This window comes from Camelina sativa, chromosome 11 (assembly GCF_030686135.1).
Source record: "Camelina sativa cultivar CO46 ecotype springtype chromosome 11, ASM3068613v1".
Lineage (NCBI taxonomy): Eukaryota > Viridiplantae > Streptophyta > Magnoliopsida > Brassicales > Brassicaceae > Camelina > Camelina sativa.
The window spans coordinates 48,678,506-48,702,600 of NC_141890.1; the positions used below are offsets into that span (position 1 = coordinate 48,678,506).

Consider the following 24,095-nt stretch of genomic DNA (forward strand, 5'->3'; position numbering starts at 1 on the left):
CTTCGATGTATCCTCATGTACACAAGTACTTTTATCCAACCAAAACTATAACAATGAAATAATTAATACATGTAATTAACTTCGTAATCGATAATTTTTTCTTTTTGTCTTGATTCTTGAAGGTAAATTTACCGTTATTGAGAAGAAAATTTAAAGAACTACGTACATATCGTCAGAGCTGTAGAATACGATAATCCCAAACCTACAGTTGCAATATATTCTCCACATATATATACTTAATTATAATTAAAGAGTAATATGAATAAAGTATTCTTACAGAATTCAACGGTCGAAGTTAGTGGATTTCAAAATTCAAATACAGCAGAATAAGTAGCTAACCGTGACCTGATGCATTTATCTTCTATACATAGAGTATTAATATAATGAAATGAAGTAATATAACCCTATGTAATATACTACTAACTCGTTTATCAGATCCCCAAAACGAGTTAGCTGAAACAAAGACGGGTGGGTGATCAGTGAGTGGTTGGTTGGCTGTGTATCAGATCCGGCCAGAAAATAGTATTAATTTAATCCATTAGATACTTATTGGGCCGCTTGGAGCCCATAACTTGATGAACAAGAAAGCTTTAAAGTTGAGACAATGAGCAGTAGTAAAAGTAGTTTAGAAAAGAATGGCATAATTCAGCCTCTTTTCATTTTTAGTTGACAAAAGTTAACAAAAAAAAAGTGTTTCACCTATGTTAACAAGTACGAATAGTTGAGCTGTTAATAAAACCTTCGGCCTAGTAGAACTGGTTTTGGTCTTTTGGATCTTGGATGAATATGAATTGGTTTTGTTAATAAGACATTCCAAGTACGAATATGAGCTTCGAGTAATAATATCATACCTCACAATTAGCTGAAGGATTTTGAATGTAGATACATAATACTCTCTTTAATTATATGTAAGGACTAGAATTACAACAGTCCCAAATCATTACGGCACAATTTATTGAATGATTTTGCAAATTTCATGATAAATAAATAAACATAAAAATATAATGTTACTAGCAGTTTCTATCTGGCAAACCGATGAATAAATCTGTTTGAACATCCAAATTCAGATCTATAACTCTGTATTTCTCTTGTTGTTCATTCAATCCTCTCCATGTATCTATAACATTCTGTTCATAAACATAGATTGCAATTTCATCAACCACAAAATATATAATTTTATGATTTTTATCTGCAGGAAAAAGGATAAAATGACATCTACATTATGCGTACTGTTTTCTTTTTTTTTTAAATTTCAATTGTAAACGAACCAAGTGAAAAAAAAAAAAAAAAAAAAAAAACTTACTTTGAAATCCGTAAAACTAATGATCTATATTTCATAAGAAAAATCTACAACTTGAACTAGATCCAAATTTTAACGAACAAACCCATGTAATCTTGATCTATATTAAAATATTGAATTTATAATTTAAACTATCAATCAGTAAACCGTATATATATATATATATATATATATATATATTTCTAATTATGTGAGTATAAAGGTATATATTAAATATGTAAAATAGAAAGAAAGATGGATCACCTTTTGATGTAATTTGACGTTCTCTTCTAACAATTGTTTCTCCTGAAATATTAAAACCGACAGTCTCTCGCCATTTTATACAAAGCTAATTAAATATATACATGTACCATAAACTAGATGTTAAACTTTAAAAATGTATATCAAACCTTTGCTTTTAGATTCTCCACCTGCTCCTTGAACAATTGAGCCTAAATAAAACATTTTAACAACCTTTTCTCAGTACCATGATAACAACACTAATATATAAAATACACACATGTCTTGATCAATGTTATCGTATATTAATTGTCACTTAATCGTTAAAAAATTCGTTTTTAGGTTCTTATCTAAATGAGTACTATGCATAACTAGATGATTGAGATGGATATTATAATTATTGTCATCAAGTATATTGCATATTTACCTTATATCATCTTAGTAATATATAGTGATGAAGTATATACCTTTCTTGCTCGCACCTTGCCCAGACTTTTTTGGAGTTGACTATCGATTTCCTGAAGGTCTTCTAGAGAACAAGAAGCAATTCCTTGTCCCAACAGCTTCCTATATATACAAACGCAAAAGAGAGTTCATAACTAATTTTGTAAAATCTCCAAAATTGTTCACATATCTGAGATCAAAGATAGAATTTTGGATTCATCGTCCATCACTGCGCATTCATCATGCATAGCTTAATAAGATTCTTTTAGATAATATATCTTGAGTAAATTTAGAGTAATCGTAACACATGCTAATAAAACAGTAAAAAATATTGAGGTTTCAATAAGAAACTGTTCAAGAGGAAATCACTAACAAATACATTACTAATATTACTATAGTTTGGTCTTAGTTTATTTACCTTAACATCTGAAAAACAAAAATTTATTTAAAAGCTTCAAATTTCATATAAAAATATTTTCTTAAAATGCTAACACAAAATCCCAAAATTAAGTCTATTAATAAATAAATTTTGGTCAAAAAGTTTTAAAAGAATAATAGTCAAGATTTATAATAGCAACAAAAAGAAAAGAAAAACAAAGTCTATAAGACATGATATATACCGTTTTTGAAACTCAAGGAGGTCAATCTTTGTTATCATGTGGCTTGCTTCTTGCTTTAATTGCTACATTTCGCCCACAATTGAAATGATATGACGCAAAAGAGAAGTAAAATAGATCAATACGTAATCTTTGTATATATTGCCATTATAAACTGCTGAACAGTCTATGTGACCATCGATTCTAATAGACTTTAATTTGAACAGATTATATAAAACCGCATCATTTATTTTGTAGTGTGTAGTTTTGATCTCTCAAGACTTAGTTTAGTAGGGAATGAGAAGTCAAAGAATCAACAGCATGTAAAGTTTAAGTATGATATTACTTTTACCAAGTAAAAAACAATAGTTTGGTGACAAACCTGTAAGTAAATTTCTGAGTCGTGATTGCTGGTTTCATGATCTTTTGTGTACTTGCGGTAGCGTTCGATCGTCTTCTTCATACTGATCAAACATATAGACATATCTTTTCAGATTCGAATACATGTACTTATCTTCGTAATTTCTTTGTTGAATCTCTAACTAAAATTATTATATTAAAATAAGAGGTACATTTTACAGCGACAAGATATGAAAATTTTACTTGATTGAATAAAATTTACAAGTTACTTGACTGAACTAGTCCTAAAATGTACTACAATATATTTTAGCTGTTGGTTAATATCTCTATAGGTAACTATTTAAACCCATGCGCTATGAATTATCATACCTTTTTCTCCGTTTTTTTTCGTTTTTTTTTGGCAATTTCATTTGCCTAACATCAAATAATTGAATCTAGTACCATTAATCCAATTGCAAAACCAACGATATATACAATTATTACATAAATAATTATCACAACTTTATAGCTACGCCAATCCAACATTGACTATAGCACCAGCTTAAAGATGTAAATGTGTTAAACATTAAGTGGGATGCGTTTTATGATCTTAGATTGGCTTCTTTTTTAATAAATATAGATTACTGTATATAATTGATTAGTAAGGCATATATGTATATATAGACAGGGTTCTATGTATACAGTGCACACCTGAATCATCGAAGAAACAGCAAATATAAGTACTATGGCTACAAAAGTAGTGCCCAAATAAAGACATGGCGAAAACCAAAAACGATAGTACACAACCTAACTAGGGGCACGAAAAAGTAAACTTTTTTTGTTTTTAATCTTATCACCAAATAAATCGGTAAAAATATGTGCAACTTGGTACGGATCACACTAAATAATCATCTAAATGATGGTATAATTAAGTCCTATTTACAGCTAGTTCCGATGTTGTTTTCTGTTAATACTTTTAAGAATTTGGAAACCCTAGACACACATATATCAATATATAACTCTCACTATTTAGTTTGGATGGAAAGTTCAGGTATATCAGAGTTTGTCTAGATTTCTAACCAATTAATTATGAAATAATACTATATTATAGAATTGAAATTATATTAAAAGGGGGAAGAGAAGAAAGAAATCTTTAGGATTCAGACAAGGATCGAATCTCTCAAGTACCAAAATCTAAGAGGGTTGCTTTAGTCAATTACGATTCAGAAAAAAAAATCAGACCAGACACAAACACATGACCTAAAAGCCTAATTAATCTCCACAAAAAAAAAAGAATAAAAAGAATCAAGAAGAAATTGGAGAAGACATACTCAGAGCTAGAGTATTCATAAAGCCTTCCTCTCTGAGAGAAGATGATGAGAGAGACTTGAGCATCACAGAGCACTGAGAGCTCATAAGCTTTCTTCAACAAACCATTTCTTCTTTTTGAGAAAGTCACTTGTCTACTCGTCGCGTTTTCTATTTTCTTCATCTCTATCTTTCCTCTCACCATTTTTTCTTCTTTTTTGACCTTCTTCTGCCACAAGATCTGTAAAGATTGAAACCCTAAATCAGCCAGTGACCGGTTAACATAACCAGAGTCATAAGAGAGAGATAAATAGAGAGGGATCTCACAAGAAAGGGGAGAGTAATTAAATGTCGGCAGAGAAAATTGAAGAAGAGATAAGCTCGTTTGTGAAGAGAGCGTTCAAGTTTTAAATCAAGAGCTTCTTAATTAATTAGGAACAGTTCATTGCGAGAGATTTTTGGACGGATTACACAAAGAAGAGACTTTGGTTGGGGAGGAGAAGAAAGAGCTGAAATTCTACAAAAATGGAAAGAGAAAAAGGTATTTGGTTTTTTTGTCAGGAACCCTAGAATGATCTGTGAGAGAAGGAAGGGGCAAGTTTTTATTTATTTTCTTTTTGTCATGGGTCACACAATAAAATGATGCCATTCTCATTTTTTTAATTTTTGTTCTTGATAATAATAAAAATTTATGTATAGAATATTTCTAATTTCTGTCCATATCTGCTCCTCGCCACATACATAAGGATAATTAGATGCCAAAACAAGAAACAGGATAATTCTTATTTTTATTTCATTTATGTCTGAACACCAAATTGGAGTATATTAATTGATATGTTTGTCAGCAAAAATGAAATGATATTTAACCATTTTTAACTTCTAAACTTTTTTATTCATTATTTCTGTCCCCTTATACTACATTTGTAAACAATTCCCCTCCAAACTACTGTAGTTCTTTTTGAGCTAATTGTTTAATGCTGTTGATAAAAAAAAAAAAAAAAAACTTTATTCATTACCTCACAATGTTTACAAGAAGATATAATTAGGAAAAAAACGAAGTTACACGAAACTGCTTAGTGACTGTTTTTTTTTCTAACATAGAGTTAATTAAGAAATCTGTTTTTTTTGTTTTGTTTTGGTTAATCGTCTTCAAAGAAACATAATGCATTCAATAATCCTACTATATTAATTGAGAAGTACAAATATGAAACTAATCTTATAAAATGTAAAAACTTACATTATCATGCCATTGGTCTTAAGACAAATGTTTATTTTTTCAATAAAAGTAAAAATGTAATTTAATATTAGACTAATAAAATCTTTTAAATAATTATTAGTTTCAAATAATTTATTTTCTCTATCTAATTAATTATATGGACGAAAATTACTAATTAAATTTAAAAAAATTATAAACCAATCAGAATTTTAAAAACTAAGATTTTATATATAAGTATACAGTATAATTATTTTTAATAACTATATTTTAAAATTTTTGTTTAGATTTTCAATTATGATTCTCCTATGATCTTTCTTTTATTTCATTTACAAATTGTTTTGAATTATCATATAAAACTTATGATTAATAATTATGTAAATTTTTTTCTGTATATGTTGTGATTTGAATTTTTTAAAACAAACACATATTACTCAATCTATGAAGAAAGAAATATGTTTAATGTTCCACATTGGCGGGTTGGTAAAACTAAGTTTATGTTGATGATAAATTAATAAATTTTATTTGCTCACAATTATAATATTATAATTAATATTTTAAAATATTTCACAAAATAATGATGTAAATACAACAAACCAACAATATAAAACTTTAATATACATCAAACAAATTAAAATATATAATATTCTAAAATAACTACTATTCTAAAAGATGTATGTAAATTTACCAAACAATTTCAATACAAAAATAAATACTATTTCAGACAAAATAATTTTTATAAATAAATATAACAATAATTTTTAGAAAAATATGTTGATCACGTCACGGGATATCTCCTCGTATCTAATTAAGACAATATCCTAAACATAGGACTCATAATCTATCTATATGGTTCATCGTTATCAATTTATCATTGTCATTGTGAGGAATGTTTGCTATGGAACTATGGCATGGTTATGAGAAGATCATCTGTTCTTTCGAAATTCTTTTTATAACCACAGTATGGGGACACCAAAATCTCGGTAGAACTGAGATTGACCCCCGGAGATTATGAGTCCTAGTTTAGGATATTGTTTAATTATATATTATTGAATGCATTATGTTTCTTGTTTATCTATATGTATTACATTACTAGTATAAAAGTAATTGAAGGAAATAGTTACACTACATTATTTAAAAGTGTATTTTTATTCGATATTTCGCCCTCAAGCTACTAAACATAAAAATGAACATTAATATTCGGCGCTCAAAACAACGGGAGTAAAGAGCAAATAATTGTACTGGTGAACCGATTATAGTTTTTTTTTTGTTGGGACAACTGGTGAACCGATTATAGTATTTCAACTTTTTGATAAATAATTGAGAAAAAGACAATCGTGGCAGGTTCAAAATGTTGCATTATAATAATGGCCGTACGAGATATATATAACTTAAAAAAATATAAAAAAGATATTAAGCATTAGGAAAGGATTCATGTGGCTTGTGCCTTATGGACTACGAATAAACATATTCTTTAACCTGTTTTGGCAAAATGAACAAGGAAAGAAAGAAATACAGATTTTGGAAAGTCTCCACTAAAACAGGAAATTTTGGGAGAGAGAAAGAGCGATGGAGTATGGACTAGGTAAGCAATATGAATAAAATAAAATTCTTTGGGTTTGAACTTCAACAATGTCGTCATTACAAGAGAAATGTATACTTATATGGTTAGTGGGAATTAATTAAAATTTTAAAATAGAGTATATTTGAAAAATTTAGTGATCATTGGATAAAAATGTAGAGAATTATTAATAACAAACCCATTTATCGACAAAGCTCATAGCGAAAATATGTTGCTGGTCTAGTTTTAATTTCTATCATACATATTTTTTTCTTTTTCAAAACTATGTTGTAAGCATTAAAGCATATAAAACCAATGTTTCTAAATTTTAGATCGACAAGATCATGACAACTTATGTTAAAACTGCGTGGGAAGACATGCCAGCCGGAAAACAATAAAAAAGAAGGAAATATGGTTTTAACTTAAAACTTTTAAGCATCACGATGAAACTGGAAGTTTTTATCATCATCATGCTGATACTAATTTGGATCATGGCCATTTAGAGCAAAATCTTTAGGGATTTTTCCAGGTATACAGAAGCAACACAAGTTGAAGTTGTAAGAATGCAAATAGTTTGGATATATTCCTATAAACTTAAAATTTGAAATTCTTGACCACGGTATGAGACTCAGACTGTATTGAGACTAGTAGTATTTACTAGAAGTGAACAGAGTCGTTGACAGAGAAGAAAAAGAGTAGTATATTGGAGGAACTGAAGAGTCTGATACGTGTCAATATTTTAATGTATTGATGGTTATGATTTAAGAAAATAACACTTTTGTCCTCTGTTTCTGTTTTTTGCGGTCAAAATCCATATTTTTTTTCTATTATTCCCTCCGTTTCAAAATATAGAATGTTTTAGTAGAAACACGCAGATTAAGAAATGTTTATTTTTAAAAAGTTTAACCAATCAAATTTAATACTGTATAATAAAAAATATAATATTAATCTAAAAGTTGCATAAAAAGTTGGAAACATGCTATATTATGAAACAAAAATACTTCTCTAAACATTTTATATATTACGAAAGTAATAGTAATGGAGAAAACAGTATCGAAAAAGTGGAAAGCCAAAAAGGAAACAGTGTCGAAATTGGCATCGACATCATCGTACAATACATGTCAGTGGCTTCTCACGTGTCTTGCATTGATTCGTTTCACTTGCTCCACTAATACTGTTCCCAACAGAATTATAATTTCGTTGAGCGATAAGTCATACTTCAATACTGACTAAACTCTACACGTCTTGAAATTTCGTTTCTATATATTTTGGAAATTATTCGCTGTTCTATTTTTGTTTTATAAGAAATCTGAAATTTTTCAATTTTTCATTAGCTTTTAATATGTAAGTGAGACGCTCAATAGACAACAAGTTGTATAAAATTTAAATTAAGTTTTTTTTTTCCATCAATTTCTGATTCAGTAAAGCCCAAAAGGCCCATTATCTTACTAAATTTGCTATGAAATTTATATTCCTCTTCAATCCGAACAAAGCATCACAAAAAAATTGCTTGTATCGTTAAGCATACTTGTTTATCGTCGTTGATAATGTTACTTGATTTCTTTGTATCATATGTGTATGATCTCTTTCAAGTTTCAACATTTTTATAACCTCTTTGTAAACAATTTCTTCTAAGCCGTAACAAAAAAAAAAACATTCAGCCCATTTAGATAAAAGATTGTAAAAAGGCCTATTTAGATTTAAAAACATTGTAACAAAGGCCCAAAAGACCCTTCTGTTTAAGTTCAACGTTTACGCTTCAAACTAATTAAACTGCTGATCGGAGACATTCACCAGTTCATGTTCGTCTCAGTTTCCATCTGGTACGTCCTTGGAACTATTCATACAATTTCTGCGCTAAAGAAACAAGATAGATCAAAACAATCATAATCGAAATTGGAGTTTTAACTTCATAAAAAATCAATGGTTTAGATCCTTGATGAATGTGCAAAACAAATGCTATAATTATAAACATACTGCGAGAGCCACGAGTTTGTACCCTACAGAGAACAACCATCTGTGTATGTTTTATATGATCTTCTGGAAATTTCTGTGATTTACGTACGTTACATTTACCGGGAAGAACAAGAAATACAAAGTATTTTCACGTGAATATGTAAAGCATAAAAGCAAAGTGAAAACTTACTATGATAGATTCATCAATCTCTGTTTCAGATTTTGTGTGTTTAAGCGGAAGCAGTGACAGGGCAACTCTCCTTTGGCAAGTGACATAGCCAATAGCCAAAAAGAACAAATGCAAAATAAAAAAGGCAAATCGACAGAGTCGCCTGCCAATAGAAAGATGCCCTATTACTTCTCCGCTTATTGTAATAACTTCTCCTTCTCCATCTTGTGTTTTGCGATTGAGAGAAGGTTGGTTGGTTATTTATGGACTCATGGCTCAGTGTATATATATATATATATATACATGTTTTGATAATAAAGGTGACTTTTTGACATTTGAGAAAAAAGAAGAAGATGCTTTGATGGGTTATTCCCATGGATATCCATCTCCATTTTTTACCTTTTTGAAGTGTTGCCTTTTGATGATGATGCTTCTCTTGTTCTCTCATTATTTTGCTTCATAATGAAGCCATTCAGGGATGTGTGTGTATGTGTTTTTTTTTAATACCCACCCAGGTTCGAAAGCGTGTATGTCTCTACTAATGAAGCATTTTACTTTGCATATATGTATTATACATCTTCGCACACATTCATGTTTTCATATGCGGCGAGCACTAGAATGATTTTTTCCATGAAAAATGCAACGAATCTAGGCTTTTTTATTGTCTCGATATAATTAAAATGTAGACTGCTTATGGAAGTGGAAGAAGCCAATCAAAAAGTTTTTTTTACCCACCCAAGTTCAAAGGCATGTCTCTACTAACGAAGCATTTTACTTTCCTTTCATATGTCTATTATTCATGAGTGCTAGAATGATATTTTCATAACGAAAAATAAAAGAATCTAGGCATTTTTCTTTTCTTTTTTGTCTCAAGATAATTAAAATGTAGATTGGTGATTACGAAAGTGGAAGAATTGGAATAAAAAACTTGTAAAATGGCATATCCTGTATGAAGGGGTTATTCCATGAATATCCAGAAGATGAAAACGGATCGTTTTGATGAGTTGATCTCTTGGTTTATGCTTTTATGAAGAGCCATAGTTGTGACTTGTGAGGGTCATATTCATTACAAAACTATCCAATTTTTGAGTAGCTTGTTGACAAATCTCTTTCTTACTTCAGTTTTTGCAGGTTGTGGAGTGATTTGCTTTTGTCCCACAAAAGGGTTAAAAGTTTCGCTCTACTTTGTGAGGCATCATTAGGCTTAGGATTTTCATTTATTTTACATTCTAATAATCCTCATAACTTAGAGCGCAATCAGGATCAGCTGATAGCATCTTGCAACGAATTGACTGATTCTTATATCAAAATCCAAATACTATTTATTTGTTCTAAAAAAATCTCAAAAATCTATGAAAAAAACAAACTAAAAACTTATTCAAGCCCACACAGCTATAAGCGACATCAAACCAGCACCAACAACAAGAGATAAGCTACAAAATACTTGTATCTTCAAACTACTCTGAGCTTTGTGGTTCATAAAAAGTGGAGCTACCAAATCAACAAGCGCCATGTAAATCAAGATTCCAGCAGCTGCAGCGTTAAGGAAACCAGAAACTTTTAGGGCCATTGGGCTATTCTCATTATAAATCTCTGACACTCCAATACCAATTCCGATCCCTACTGGTGCCGTGAGTGAAAAGAATAACAACATTACCCAAATTTTCTTTGCTTCAAACTTTGCCTGCACACACAGAAATATGTAAATTTATCTCCTCAGCTGATATAATCATATGAAAGTAAGAAAAGATGATTTTAAGATTACCTCAGATACGCAACCACCAAGACCAAAACCTTCAAACAATTGATGGAAGGTAATTGCAGCTATGAGAGGCTTTATTGTGCTTACACTTGGAGATACTCCCAAAGATACTCCTATTATGACTGAGTGAACCACAATACCCAATTCCAATATCTATCACCATAATAAAAAGTAGAGAACAAGTCAATAAAAAATACGGATTAATCTCAAAATATTCAAGAATTTAACAGAAATAATAAAAAAAAGGTTTGGATTTTGGGAATTGGGTTTTTGTCTTTTTTACTTACTTGAGTTACAATCTTTTTCCTCATATCAGTGTGATCATCTTGGGGAACAAGAAGAGAGCCATGGGAATGTCCTTGTGAGGCATGAGTATGAGCAGAGGCAGCATGAGAATGTTCCTCCGTACCTCCTCCTGTACTCACCGGCAAAGTCTTACCCTCCATCTCCAACCGAGATCTGTTGAAATAACCTGAAGCAAAGGACTCAATCAACATTGTCAAGATCGAAGCAGACATAGCAACAAGCCCCGTCATCGGAAAATCACCCCACGGTGGCTCTTCTCCAAGGCAGGGACTAGTGAGACTCTCGGTAGCATCAGGAAGAATGTGGACAAAACCGGTGGCTAGGATTACGCCAGCGGCGAATGCTTTTACATACATGAAGAAATCGCTCTCTGACTTGAGGCCATAAATAGGTAAACAGACTCCAATTACTCCGGCAAATAGGATGGAAAAAAAGGCTACGATCTTGTAATTACGAACTGATGCTTTTGCCGCAGCTGAGTCACCACCTTTGGATCCGCCACATTCGTTTTCGTCCGCTGCCGCTGAGACTAGAAGAGGTAAGATAACCAAGTAGAGAAGGAAAGCAGAAATTAGGGTTTTTTGGAATCTACCCATCGTTGGCTTTTGAAAAAAGTTAGGGTTTGTTTTTTTCTTTGTTTCTTCCTCGGTGGCTTTGATTTATGAGTTTGTAACAGTGAACAACTCACGTTGCTTATATATAAGAGTTCCTCTCGTTTACAGGGTTTTGGAGATATTGAATTTTCATTTGATAGGTTAAAAGTGCCCTGAAGATATGAAATTTGTGTAATTCTTTGTGAATAATGTCGACATGCATAGTAATAATGTTTTTTTTTTAATTTAATGGGAAATTTTGTATTTGAAATTAGAAGCAGTTTTCGGAGATGACGACATAATTAGTCTAGATGTGTAGTAGTTTATTAGTTTCTGCAAACTAATTTATTGCAAAAGGTAAAAAAAATAAAATAAAAAATAATAATAATAGTCTAGATTTAGAGTTGAGATAATTTTGGTAAACGGAGCTCTCTTGTTAAATCTATGCTACTCTTCCGTTCTTGGCCAATTAGAGTATTATCATTTAAATATTCGTACAGTGTATATAAATAAAATTCATATCCTTTTTTATTTATTTCAAGATTTTCTTAGGCGTAAATTCACAAATCAGAGTTTATCAAATAACTCGTGACAAAAAAAAAAAAAAAAAAAAGTTTATCAATTAACTAAAGATACTCTTTTGAAATTACGGTAGTCCAAAGTCAGTTGGCCTTTTTTCTAACTTGGCGTTTCGTTTTATACTTTTTTTTTTTTTGAATGAAACTTGGCGTTTCGTAATTGCATTAATTTCAGCAACTAATTTTTATTTTATACAATCAATATTTCAACCCAAAGCGTGAAACGTATCCATACTACTTACTTTGTACACCTAAAACAGATACTCTGTTTTTGCTCTGTTTCTTTGAAAACTCTGTATTTATTATGGAATCCTTTAGTATATGTACATAATACCGAAAAAAGTATGCTTAAAACAAAAATTAAAAGAGAAAAAAAAACAACAAACTTTTTTATGTCTTAAAATTTTCTGGAGAAGTAAAAAGGTGCGATTTTGAGGACAAGACCCGGAAAGACATCATCCGGATCATGGATATGAGGGTTTCGCTCCACTATAAACGGGTCGCCGCATTTATCTCCGATGGTGTGAAGCGTCTCACCTTCTCCGACGACGTAAATCTCCTCGCAAGGTTTCGCTGAGAACTGAGACCCTCTGATCGAGTTAGAAGCGTTGTTCTCACGAACAGATAGCAAAAGTATTAAAGACAGCAACACAACAGCAGAACACCAAGCGCTCATGTCTGAAGAACCTGTTCTTGAACCTCTCATGCCTTTTAATTTTCTATATTAAAGACAAAGTATAAAACGCTTCGAGTTTTTCTCTCTTTCGATAAGGAATAGGAAATTGAGTTATATTTTTTTGACATGCGTTTGAGTTATTTTATATTGGAAAGAGAAGTGAGGGTAGTTTCGTCTTTTTGGTTTAGGGGTGTTGTGTTGGTTGGGTTAGAGACTTGGTCTCTTATGCCTGTGGTGCAGGTCAACGGTTGTGACTCACTAAAGGAGATGTTAGCACTTTCTTTTAACCTATTCCTCCAAGTCATATCACCCTTATCACTGATTTGAATATATATTCTTAATAAATATATATTAATAATGGATTTTTATGTCATTGTATAAAATTAAATGTATCTCATTAAAAACCTATATAGGTGGCTTTTTAAAAACTAAACAGCTTATGATATGTAGCCTAATAGCAATTTTCTAAAATACTCAAAAAAAGTTAATCTACGAAAATTGAAAAAGTAGATTGGAAATTTAGATAATAGGGAATAACATTTTCTATGCCAAAAAAATTTAGCAAAAAATAAAGAAAGAAAAAATATAGAATATTAAAAACTATATATAAAATCTTAACAAGTGTAACAAAATGAATGGTAAAGTCGCAGAGATGACAAGGTGACATGTAATGAATTTTTAAGATTCGAGTAATTTTAAGAATATCTCTGAACTCCTCTTTTAGTACTAGTTAAGATATTGAAAATATTTATTTGTTTATTTTAGATATTTTAGATATTTTATAGTTGACCAATCAATTTAATTAATACCTCTACACCAAATCTATAATTTTAATTAAAGTACCACAAATATGAAATAAGATACTTAATACTTTCAGAGTATATAATGTTTTTTAAAAAGATTATATTAGAAAAAAAATAGTATATCGTATTAAAAAGTACTACTTTTAACGAAGGAAAATGGAGATTGTGGTTAAAAGAAACGTAGCCTTCGAGAGTAACTAGCCAGCCGCCATTTAAAGACACGTAAGTTACTATAGTTCCACAAAAGCCAACGCTCCAACTACCTTTTATTACTTAACTAGTTAACCTTAGATATTATGTACGATTTCTTATAATTCTCAATTACAAAATACTCTAATTCGTTATAAAAATGGTTCATCAGTATTAACATTTTTATTTTATTTTGTTTTTTTGTCAACGTGTTGTCGATCGATTCAATTAGTCGTATGTTTTGGATAAAAAAAAATTCGTACCAGTTGTCATCATATCGGTTGTCCTGTCGTGAATATACCATACCATAACCTGATGAACCAGTCATAAGTCATAACATTTGATGAAAGTCGATGATTTGATATAACGGATTAAATTGTTCAACTAGCTTTTTTATTTTAGTACATTAGATCTAAATTTTATTATGAATCATTGAAGATAGGTACTGAGCAAACCAAGTAAACTACAATACGTTTTGATAAGTTTGAAGACAGATGCATCCCTCCTCTCCCATAGCATCTAACTGAATTTTCCATACAGAGATAAATGCGTAGCAAAGTCTTTTATTCCTAATACTGATCCTATTTCAGCAATAACGTAAGAAGTACGTTTAAAAACCTTACAAAAACAAAAGTGAAAAAGAAACATCTACCCAAGTTTATACTTTATACATAGCAGATGGTGGGTACTGACACATGTAACCAAATAACCCGATGAAATGCATTTTAAAGGATATGATCATTTTAAATCTAGCATTCCAAAACTGTACGTGTGAAAGCACATCACTATATTTTAAAATTAAAACTAAAATTTTATCTTTGAATGCTTTTCCTTTTTAAATTTGATGTACATCGTGTTGATGTTCACTTTGATTAGGGAATATGATGTTAGTTAAGGTAATATATATGGCTGAGACTAGAGAAATTTGACGACGAAAAATATTGGGAATCTTTATCGTTAATGGCGTGCGGAAGATGAGTAAACACGAAATGAGGATCAACGGTTAGAATGAATTTGACAAAGTCAGATCGGTCCACATTCTATAAAAGCGTCCCAATTCTATAGGTTTATATAATTTCCACAACGGCCGAAAGTCTTACCTGTTATTATAAGCATCCATTAAGTGTTTCATATGCACATATTTGCGCACGAAAGGTTTATAAAACTATCAATTATCGAATATATGACTTATTAGAAAATTAAGTTAATAATGTCCAACCATCGCAATGATTCCATCATATTGGCTTTCATTACTATACAAATTGGTGTTTTGTTTAGCAGGGGAAAATTTTGAATGATAACAATACAATTTATACAATCATACAAGTCAATAATTTATTTTGGTTATCTGCCAATTTCGGGGAAAAGTCCATGCGTCTATGTGGGCTGGAGACTAAATTTGTTTCCTCCCAAAGAAAAACTCGAATACTAGCGTCCGAAGTTTTCCTTATTCAGGTCTCCGAAGTCAATCAACAACCAAGTGAGCTACCTACTCTTAATAAGAGAGAGAGAGAGAGAGTCAATTTCTTGGTTAACATGAAAAACAAGAGTTAGATATCATATAGGATAATTAATACTATGATTAATATAGTTTTACACATGTTTCTTGTCTTTTGCGTCATTGTAACTTATATCTTAGTGTTTTCTTTTTAAAACATAACTTTGGTGCTTATAGGTTAAGTGGATGCTGGATAGTGGAGACTCACTTAAAAACATGTCTTGCATGACCAAAACAGATGGGCCTTGTTGGCAAAAAAAATCAGATGGGCCTTATTGGCAAAAAAACAGATGGGCCTTCTGGCCAAGTCGTCTGTTGGTGTGTCAAGATGATTGTGGCCCAAACGCAAAGTTTATAACAATATTTAAGGAAATTAAACTATTCAAAATTCTGATATCTTAATTCACAGCTATGCCAGCTAATACTTGATTTTCTATCACTGTTTTTGCAAATTTCTATCTTTGCTATTCGAGCTTTCTATGTTTGCTAGTACTATACTGTTTTAGAAATCGCTAGGCGATAGTCGAGCGGTTGGGGTGGGCCTAGCGCCTAGCGAGAAAATAGGAGATTAAACGGAATTAATCGGGGACTAGTTTTTGGGGTATTTTATTAAATTAATAGTAAATTAAAAATACATAGTACTAAATATATGTATAATTATGTTTGTGTGATAAGAAAAATATCAAATAAAATATAAAGTTATAGTATTGTCTTTAAAATTACGGTAAAAACATAAAAACGTAATATTACGAAAAAAAATTATGATTTTAGTTAAAAGTTTGTACATTAGTTATTGTAAAACATCGTAAACTCTTAATTTAAATGTCTAAATAACAAAAATATTTATATTTGATTTATATTTGGCTCAAAAAATAATCGGTATATATAAAATTATGCGGGAATTAATCAGAATAGACGGTATAATCGGATAATCGATGCTAGGCAGAGATTAGTCATTAATCGAGGCGGAGAGGATGAGCCTAGTGATTTTATGGGGCGTAATCGGTGCTAAGCGGGGATTTTTAAAACAAGGGTACTACTATATACCCAAATTGATTTTTCTAAGTGATCCATCCATACAGCTAATTTCCAACTAATCACTTTTTTTTTTTTTCTGACATTAACTAATAGTAGCTAGTTTAGTTACAAACTTACAACTTCCAAGTTACAACTCCACTAACGGACTGACCACAAGTCCAAGACCCACATCATGTCAGATCATCAGCACAAAAACAAATTAGATGTAGTTGACCCACATAATCTCTATATTGAGAGTATTTGAGCCCATGTATACAAAGTACAATCCTTCTTTTAGCCCGTTTGTTTTTGTTGTATTATGATGAACGCATTGGTGTTACAACTAGCCACATATATGTCGTCCTACTACCACACGATCAAAAGTGACGATAAGATTTATGCTTTCTTCGATCAAATTGATGATTCAAGCAAACCAAACCAAAAAAAAGAACATCATAAACAATAAACAAGTGATTAATAATAGTGAGTGAGAGACATGGCTTCAACGAAAATAAACGCATTAACAACAACAATCTACAAATCCCCAAGAATATACATTAACCACAAATCTCAAAACCAAATCAAACTTGTGATTTCAAATTCACTAAACCCAAAACCCAACACAACACAGCTCCCCAATAATCTCTACAGTGTCAGCTTCAAAACCGTTGGAACAGGTAAGCTTGGCATCTCCAGATATCCTGATTTCGAATACTCTCCTCATGGCGGCTCCGGTACCGGAACCGCTCAAAAGATCGACGAAAACAGAGCATCTAACTCTGGATTGTTGTCTGTTTGTTTCAATGTGGCTACTCTCTATATCCCTCCTCTCACTAGCCAAACCACGAAATTTCTCGGCTTTCCATTGCCTCCGTTTCTAAAAATCGATATATCACCGGAGGTTTTCCAAGGAAGTATCGAACCTGAATCCGGAAAGGTAACAAATTTCATAAAATCCTCTGTTTTTATAAATCCTCTGTTTTTTTTTTTGTTCTTTTTGACATGGGTTTGATATGAAAGGTGGAACTGGAGTTCACGGCGAAGTTCTCTTTCACGGCGGGAGGAGGAATATACAGAGCACCGGCGTTGGTGGTGAAAACGGTATTGACGACGGAGGAGTCGAGAGGAGAGAGGAAGAGTGGGAGAGGGGAGAGAATGGATAAAGAAGGGAAGTGTAGACTCGTCGGTGTGGCTAAAGTTGAGACCGTCGACGATTGGTTTATGAACACGTTCCTATCTCTTCCGGAGGAGTGTCTCGCCGATCTACAAGCTGTTATTTCAGTCTCTGATTCTTGATCTTGATCTTGATGATACGCTATCATTTGTTTTGAGTTTTGAAGTAAAAAAGTTGTTTTTGTTACAAACTTGTGTATTAGTATGTTTTTATTGTTTTTTCATAGTCTTAGATGATTGTGGAAGAATTGAATACATTAAAATTGTAATGGTTGCGTGACACCCCTAGGAATAGAAAAGAAAAGGAGAAATGATGGGCCTGAGCATGGAAAAAAACAAATTACAGCTTGAAGAAGTGAATGCGATTGACACATATCTTAACACTTGTTTCTTTGTGGAAATGTGACACATTATCTTCGTGATTTATCTGACCGACCTTGTATTTGATGATACTACTTTTGTTTGAAAATTTGATTGAATACTGTACTGTACATGACTTGTCATGAAAAGTTCGATATGACTTATTCCAGAAAACAATTAGTGTAAACAAAAAGTTATATTTGAGATTATTTTGTCCCTTTTTCATACTGTAGAAAAGCATCATCAGATGATTATATTATTTTTGTATTTTTTTTTTGTTTCTTCTTCTTCTTCTTGCAAATTTGCCTTCAGGGTTCCTTCCAACTTGGTTGCCGTGTTTTACGCACATAAAATTGGTTGAATAAATTAAAGAATAAATTATGTGTAAATGTAGTTAAGAGAACTGAAGATATGAGTTTGGGAAAATGGAATAAAATCTTCCTCGTACTCAGAAATCAACAAAACTCTCTGGCCAAACACTAATTACCACGTGCAACATAATATCATTGCGTTGATCTTCTTTTACTACGTTTCAAGAAAAGATTTCCTTCTCTTCTAGTACTAAATAGTTGTAGACTTGTAGGATTGTTGTAATCAATAAACTACAATGATAATAATGGTTTTTGTATTTGTGTGTACTGTTTCGTATCAGTGGATGCTTAAAAAGATACTACTTGACTGGTGTAGTTTTTAAGGACAGTTTAACTAGTACTCCATCCGTTTCAAAATGTAGGATGTTTTAACAAAAGCACACAAATTAAGAAATGTTTACTTTTTAAAAGTTCAACCAATCAGAAACAATACTGCATATTAAATAATATTAACTTAACCAAAAAATTGTATAGAAACTTGAAAACATTCTATATTATGAAACAAAAAATCTTTCTAAAACATCCTATATTATGAAACGGAGGAAGTACATTAGTAATAATAACTATTACAAGAAAAACAAAGGATTGGCAGTTCATCTAGTCCTAGGCAATCGGGTACCCAATCGGGTTTCGGGTAAATCGGTATAAGATTTATAGATTCCATTCGGTAATTTACAAAAAATTCGGTTCAGTACGGTTAGTAACTGGCCGGGTTCAGAGCGGTTTTCTACTCTAATATAAAATCCGAAATAACTCGAAATTTTCTGGGTTATAATCGGTTCAGTTATTTTCAGTAACCAAAGTATTCAAATAACCAACTAAAACCCGAGATAACCGATTAAAATTATAAATATCCATGTAAATAACCAAAATAACCGATTAAACCATAACTTATTCGGTAATTCTGCTTAACCCGAACCCTTCCCGATACCGCTTTTATCGGTTTGGTTCCGGTACGGTTCTTCGGTACCGGATATTATGCTCAGGGCTAGCCTTAGTGGATCAAGGCCTTTAGGTTAAACGGATCTAAAACGGGGGCCAATATATTTAAGTTACAACCCGAACCCGGACCGAAGTCCATTTTACCAAAGCCTCTAAGCCTATTCGGTAATTCTGCTTAACCCGAACCCTATCCGATACCGCTTTTATCGGTTCGGTTCTTCGGTACCGGATATTATGCCTAGGGCTAAGTTCATCGATAGAAAATTTCCTCCCAAAATTTTGGGGACCAGTTCTCACATTCACACGCGCAAGACTTGAAACGTGAGGCTGGTGAAATCATATCGTGTTGTCATGTATTCGCCCAACGCACGTATTTTTATTTGGTTTCACGTTAAACTAGAGTTATTTGATTCGTTTTCTTCTTATTTAGAATCTAAAGTCTAAACCCAAGCCAAAGACTAATTCCTAAAAATGTTTAAAATATATTTTTTCCGTTTTATAATATACGATGTTTTAGATTTTTTTTTGTTTTATAATATATAATATTTTCAAGTTTTGATGAAACTTTAAAAATTAATTTAATATTTTATATATGCAATATTATTTTTGATAAGTTGAATTTTTTAAAAATAAACATTTCTTCATTTTAACATCCTATATTTTGAAATAGAAAAAATATAAAAAAACACTTTTTCAATATACTAGTATTAGAAGTTATTGAAGTCCAAGACTAAATTCCTATATAAGACTTTCTTGAAGATTAATTTACTAGCTAGTGATGATGATGAATGGGTTAGATAAAAATTTAGATTCAATGTTACCACTTACCATCATCATATAGATTCACGTTGGGTAAAAGAATATTCAGTAAACTGAATGCAAAGTGATGTTGGTGGATAATGGCATATAAATAATGCCGAGAAACTTGACTTGGTCGACTAGTTTTTCTCCAATATGTCACATATGAGCAAAGCATATATGCTTAGTGTGTGAATGATGATGATGGTGTGACAACAATATCATCTAATTTTCATCAAACCTTAGTTGTACTTGTACAGTAGTGATTTGATAATTTTAATTATCTGGATAAATTTACCCTTAATATTACAGTAGATAGCTCACAGCTAAAATGTTGGTGTGACACTGTGACCATATATTGATATATATATATATATGAATAAAATAAAATATCTGAAAAAAAAAGTCTTTAAGACAAATAAAAAGGAGGAGTAGGAGAGATGATGATAATAAATAAGTAAAAAGAAGACAAGAAAAGAAACACACACACAAGTGACGGGAAGAAGAAGTAGAGGTGAATCGACGTCTGTGAGGCACTGCTCTTCACACGCGCGTCTTTCTCTCTTTCGCCACGCGCTTCTCTTCTTCCTCTTTCACGGGTTCTCTCTCTCTCTCTCTTTTGCCGCAGCGAGATCTCTCTCTCTCTCTCTCTCTCTCTTCTCTCTTGTTCTCTCTATGAAGCATCCACCTGTCTCCGCGATTTGATGGACAAGAAGAAACTGCCACACCGAAACCTATTCAATTTACTCCGATCATCCCACCGACTTACTCACTCACTCCTCTCCTCTAGATAACAAACAAAGTTTTAAGCTTTTCCTCTTCTCTTTCGTTTCCTCTTCTGTTACTCTGTCTCTACTCTCTCTCTCTCTCTCTTCTTTTTGGGGTAATCGGATGGCGCGAAATCAGCGATGGGTGGTTCTGCTTATTGTTGTGGTCTCGTTGTGTCTTGTTTCAGCACTTGAAGCTAGTGACGGAGATTCTGATCCTCTTTACAAGTAATAAAGTCTTCTTCTTCTTTTTTTTTTTTTTCTCTTAGATCGATTTTGTTTCCAATTCAGAACCCTCTTCTCTCTGCTTTCATATCGTTGGAGATGTAAAGACTAAAGATGCAATCTTTTTATATCTTAATTAGCTTTCTGTTATCGCTAACCGGACGAAGCTATTTACATTCATTGATTGCTGCATTGATACAGTCTAGGTTTTTTAATTACTGTCAGAGTCGACCGTTAAGATATTCATTGATTGCATAACTTGGCAGCTCATTCTTGTCAAAAACTCTGGGTTTTTATTACTAAATTTTGTTCCTTTTAGGATGCAAGTACATGTTTTTTTATTCATTGTTAAGGTTATGGATGAGTTTCACAGGTTTTGGTTGGAAATTAGAGCCACAAACAATGGAGTGATTAGGAGGAGGTGGTGGGGATTGGGGAAGGGCTCAACTATGAGCTTACAAACTAAAACTATCAACTCTGTTGGTTGACTTTTCCAAATCTTTTTCTTCTTTTGAAAGTCTTGTGGGTGAGAGTTGGGACACGTTAGAGATGAGATCTTTGTGTGTGTTTCCACAACCCTTTCATTTTAACTGTAGGGTCATTTGCTTTTGTTGGAAAGATTATAAAGCCAAGATACTAGAAAGTGACTTGTGCGCTGCAAGTGGTTTTTTTTTTTTTTTTTTTCTAACTTAGTGGAAGCTTGTCTTTCTCCCTGTCTCTCTGTTGTTTGCTTTCTAGGCCATCTTTTAAGTTAGGAGGATGGTATCGTCTAAGTTAACTCTGTTTGCTGATAACCTTGGTTAAAGTTTGGTTGTTAGTGTACTCTCTCTGTTAGGATCAAAGATGCTGCTTTATCCTTGTGGCTTTTTACTCAGTTTGAAGAACAAACCAGTGTTCATATGCTGATTGGTTTACAGGTCATGTGTTGAGCAATGCCAGAAAACAGGATGTGTGGGGGATACTTGCTTCCAGAACTGTAAATTCTCAGCTGATGGAAAAGTCATTGACGGTCCATGGTACATGCAAGAGCCACTTTACCTGAGATGGAAACAATGGGATTGCCAAAGTGATTGTCAGTACGAATGCATGATGACTAGAGAAGAAGAAAGAAGAAGAAATGGGGAGAGACCTACCAAGTATTTCGGCAAATGGCCACTCAAACATGTCTATGGAATTCAGGTAACTCGTCTTCTTTTGCAATTCTGTATATTTCAGCAACCCTTCAGCAGCTGATATATCTATCTTGCAGGAACCTGTCTCTGTTGCATTCTCTGCTCTCGACCTTGCGATGCAGTTCCAAGGATGGGTCTCATATTTCATCCTCGTTTATTATAAATTGCCTCTCCAGCCAAACCGAAAAACGTACTACGAGTACAACGGATTGATGCATATCTATGCCATCATCGTAATGAATTCACTCTTCTGGAGTGGTATTTGTCATAGCAGGTAACTATAACAGATCCTATTTCTATACACAAGATTGTCAATCTAGGAATCCTCTCTTTATTTATTATATCTTTGTTGCTTTCTATATATAGAGATGTTGAACTGACAGAGAGGCTAGATTACTCTTCAGCTACTGTATTAGCTGCATTTACTCTCATTCTAGCTACACTCCGGTCTTTCAGTATTCACGATCAATCTGTCAAAATCATGGTTACTGCACCTATTCTCGCGGTTGCAGCAACTCATATTCTCTACCTCAATTTCTACAACCTCGACGAAGGTATGATCTTTTCTTAGGGATTATGAAACTAAACGTTGGTTTCTTCAAATGCATCTCACTCTATAATGTTAACAGGGCTTCACAGGAAAGTTATATTCGGGATTGGAGGAATAGAGATAGTAGTGTGGGGAATATGGGCTGCTTTAACGTCACATCGATCAAAGTGGAAGCTAAGATCTTTCTTACTGTTGAGCATACTCACAATGTGCCTAAGAATGCTAGATTTCCCACCGTACAAAGGCTACATCGATGCTCACGCTCTTTGGCGCGCCGCAGGGATCCCTCTCTCTTACCTTTGGTGGAGTTTTGTCTGCGATGACGCTGTTTTCAGAACCACCGTTCATCTCAAGAAATCCAAGTGAATGGATTCAAAAAAAAAAAAAGTCTCTTTTTTATCTTTTATTTTTCCGGCGAGTTTCGCCGGTGTCCAGAAGTTGTTTTGGGGTGTGTTTTCGCAGAAGAAGCAAGCAATGCTTTTGGTTCTTCTGTGGTGAATTTGCTTCGCTTTTTAGGGTCTTCCTCTCTATATTTTCCTGTTTTCTTCTTGGTTTTGTTTTTTTTTTGTTTTTGCTCTCTAGGCTCGTCGGCCGGTGAGTTTTACCGTCGAGAGAGGAATCGACCTTTTAGGATCACCAGTTTCATATTCCCGCTCTTTGACTCACAAAAATCCTTTTCAATTTTCTCATTGTAAAAAAAAGAACATGTTTTATTATATTTTTATCTGTTTCTTCTTTCTTCCCCCATATACTTATGGATAGACTTACAATTAGTTCAAATGTTTAATATATGTATTGTGTATATAAACTATATAACTATGGACCAATTAGTTCAAAGTCGGTCATGATATTAGAGGTTCCAAAACTACGCTTCAATGCAACAACGTATACGTTGTAATCACCGATTATCATCATCATATATATATGCCTGGTTTGAACTACGCTTTAGACGTCAATAATGCAACAACATATATGTGTTATAATCACCCATTAGCATGTCTCAACTACGCTTAGAGGTCAATGTAACAACATAGACGTTGTAGACATGTGAAATCACAGATTATCATATGCCTGGTTTGTTCACCTAAAAAAAAAAAAAAAAAGATAATTGATGAAAAATTTGGGATGTGTCTGTTATTTGGAAGTGCATTTTTCCTCTTTTTGATATTTTTTTTTTATTCTACTTTTGGCTTTCAAAAAAAAGTAATTG

The 24,095-nt window shown here is 32.4% G+C and overlaps 5 protein-coding genes across 8 annotated transcripts; 2 read left to right on the forward strand and 3 right to left on the reverse strand.

Moving 5' to 3' along the window:
- Positions 1-877: 877 nt before the first annotated feature.
- LOC104726817 (MADS-box protein AGL42-like) lies at positions 878-4,859 on the reverse strand. Of its 3 annotated transcripts, XM_010445764.3 has the most exons (8): positions 4,534-4,859; positions 4,230-4,447; positions 2,942-3,023; positions 2,584-2,645; positions 1,987-2,086; positions 1,690-1,731; positions 1,544-1,585; positions 878-1,127 (listed from the first exon to the last, which is right to left on the reverse strand). In XM_010445764.3, exons 2-8 carry the CDS (start codon positions 4,409-4,411, stop codon positions 1,011-1,013), a joined length of 627 nt encoding a protein of 208 aa, XP_010444066.1. In that variant the 5' UTR covers positions 4,412-4,447; positions 4,534-4,859; the 3' UTR covers positions 878-1,010. The 3 variants fall into 3 exon arrangements, 2 of the variants coding, with proteins under 2 accessions (XP_010444066.1, XP_019088383.1); XR_015572841.1 differs by lacking the exon at positions 2,584-2,645 and having other exon boundaries at positions 4,534-4,853; XM_019232838.2 differs by lacking the exons at positions 878-1,127; positions 1,544-1,585; positions 2,584-2,645 and having other exon boundaries at positions 1,689-1,731; positions 4,534-4,853.
- A 5,524-nt stretch (positions 4,860-10,383) lies between these two features.
- LOC104726819 (putative zinc transporter 12) lies at positions 10,384-11,848 on the reverse strand. The gene is made up of 3 exons (XM_010445765.2): positions 11,155-11,848; positions 10,871-11,020; positions 10,384-10,789 (listed from the first exon to the last, which is right to left on the reverse strand). The coding sequence occupies exons 1-3, from the start codon at positions 11,767-11,769 to the stop codon at positions 10,484-10,486; spliced, it is 1,071 nt and encodes a 356-aa protein (XP_010444067.1). The 5' UTR covers positions 11,770-11,848; the 3' UTR covers positions 10,384-10,483.
- Positions 11,849-12,623: 775 nt separating this feature from the next.
- Positions 12,624-13,117, reverse strand: LOC104726820 (uncharacterized). The gene has a single exon (XM_010445766.2). It carries the CDS (start codon positions 13,048-13,050, stop codon positions 12,742-12,744), a length of 309 nt encoding a protein of 102 aa, XP_010444068.2. The 5' UTR covers positions 13,051-13,117; the 3' UTR covers positions 12,624-12,741.
- Positions 13,118-16,872: 3,755 nt separating this feature from the next.
- Positions 16,873-17,891, forward strand: LOC104726821 (uncharacterized). The gene is made up of 2 exons (XM_010445767.3): positions 16,873-17,464; positions 17,548-17,891. The coding sequence occupies exons 1-2, from the start codon at positions 17,024-17,026 to the stop codon at positions 17,821-17,823; spliced, it is 717 nt and encodes a 238-aa protein (XP_010444069.1). The 5' UTR covers positions 16,873-17,023; the 3' UTR covers positions 17,824-17,891.
- A 2,691-nt stretch (positions 17,892-20,582) lies between these two features.
- Positions 20,583-23,632, forward strand: LOC104726822 (uncharacterized). 2 transcript variants are annotated; one of them, XM_010445768.3, is made up of 5 exons: positions 20,583-21,166; positions 22,081-22,342; positions 22,413-22,609; positions 22,702-22,889; positions 22,965-23,632. In XM_010445768.3, the coding sequence occupies exons 1-5, from the start codon at positions 21,063-21,065 to the stop codon at positions 23,249-23,251; spliced, it is 1,038 nt and encodes a 345-aa protein (XP_010444070.1). In that variant the 5' UTR covers positions 20,583-21,062; the 3' UTR covers positions 23,252-23,632. The 2 variants fall into 2 exon arrangements, with proteins under 2 accessions (XP_010444070.1, XP_087330865.1); XM_087474739.1 differs by having other exon boundaries at positions 20,652-21,166; positions 21,537-22,342.
- The last annotated feature ends 463 nt before the right edge of the window (positions 23,633-24,095 follow it).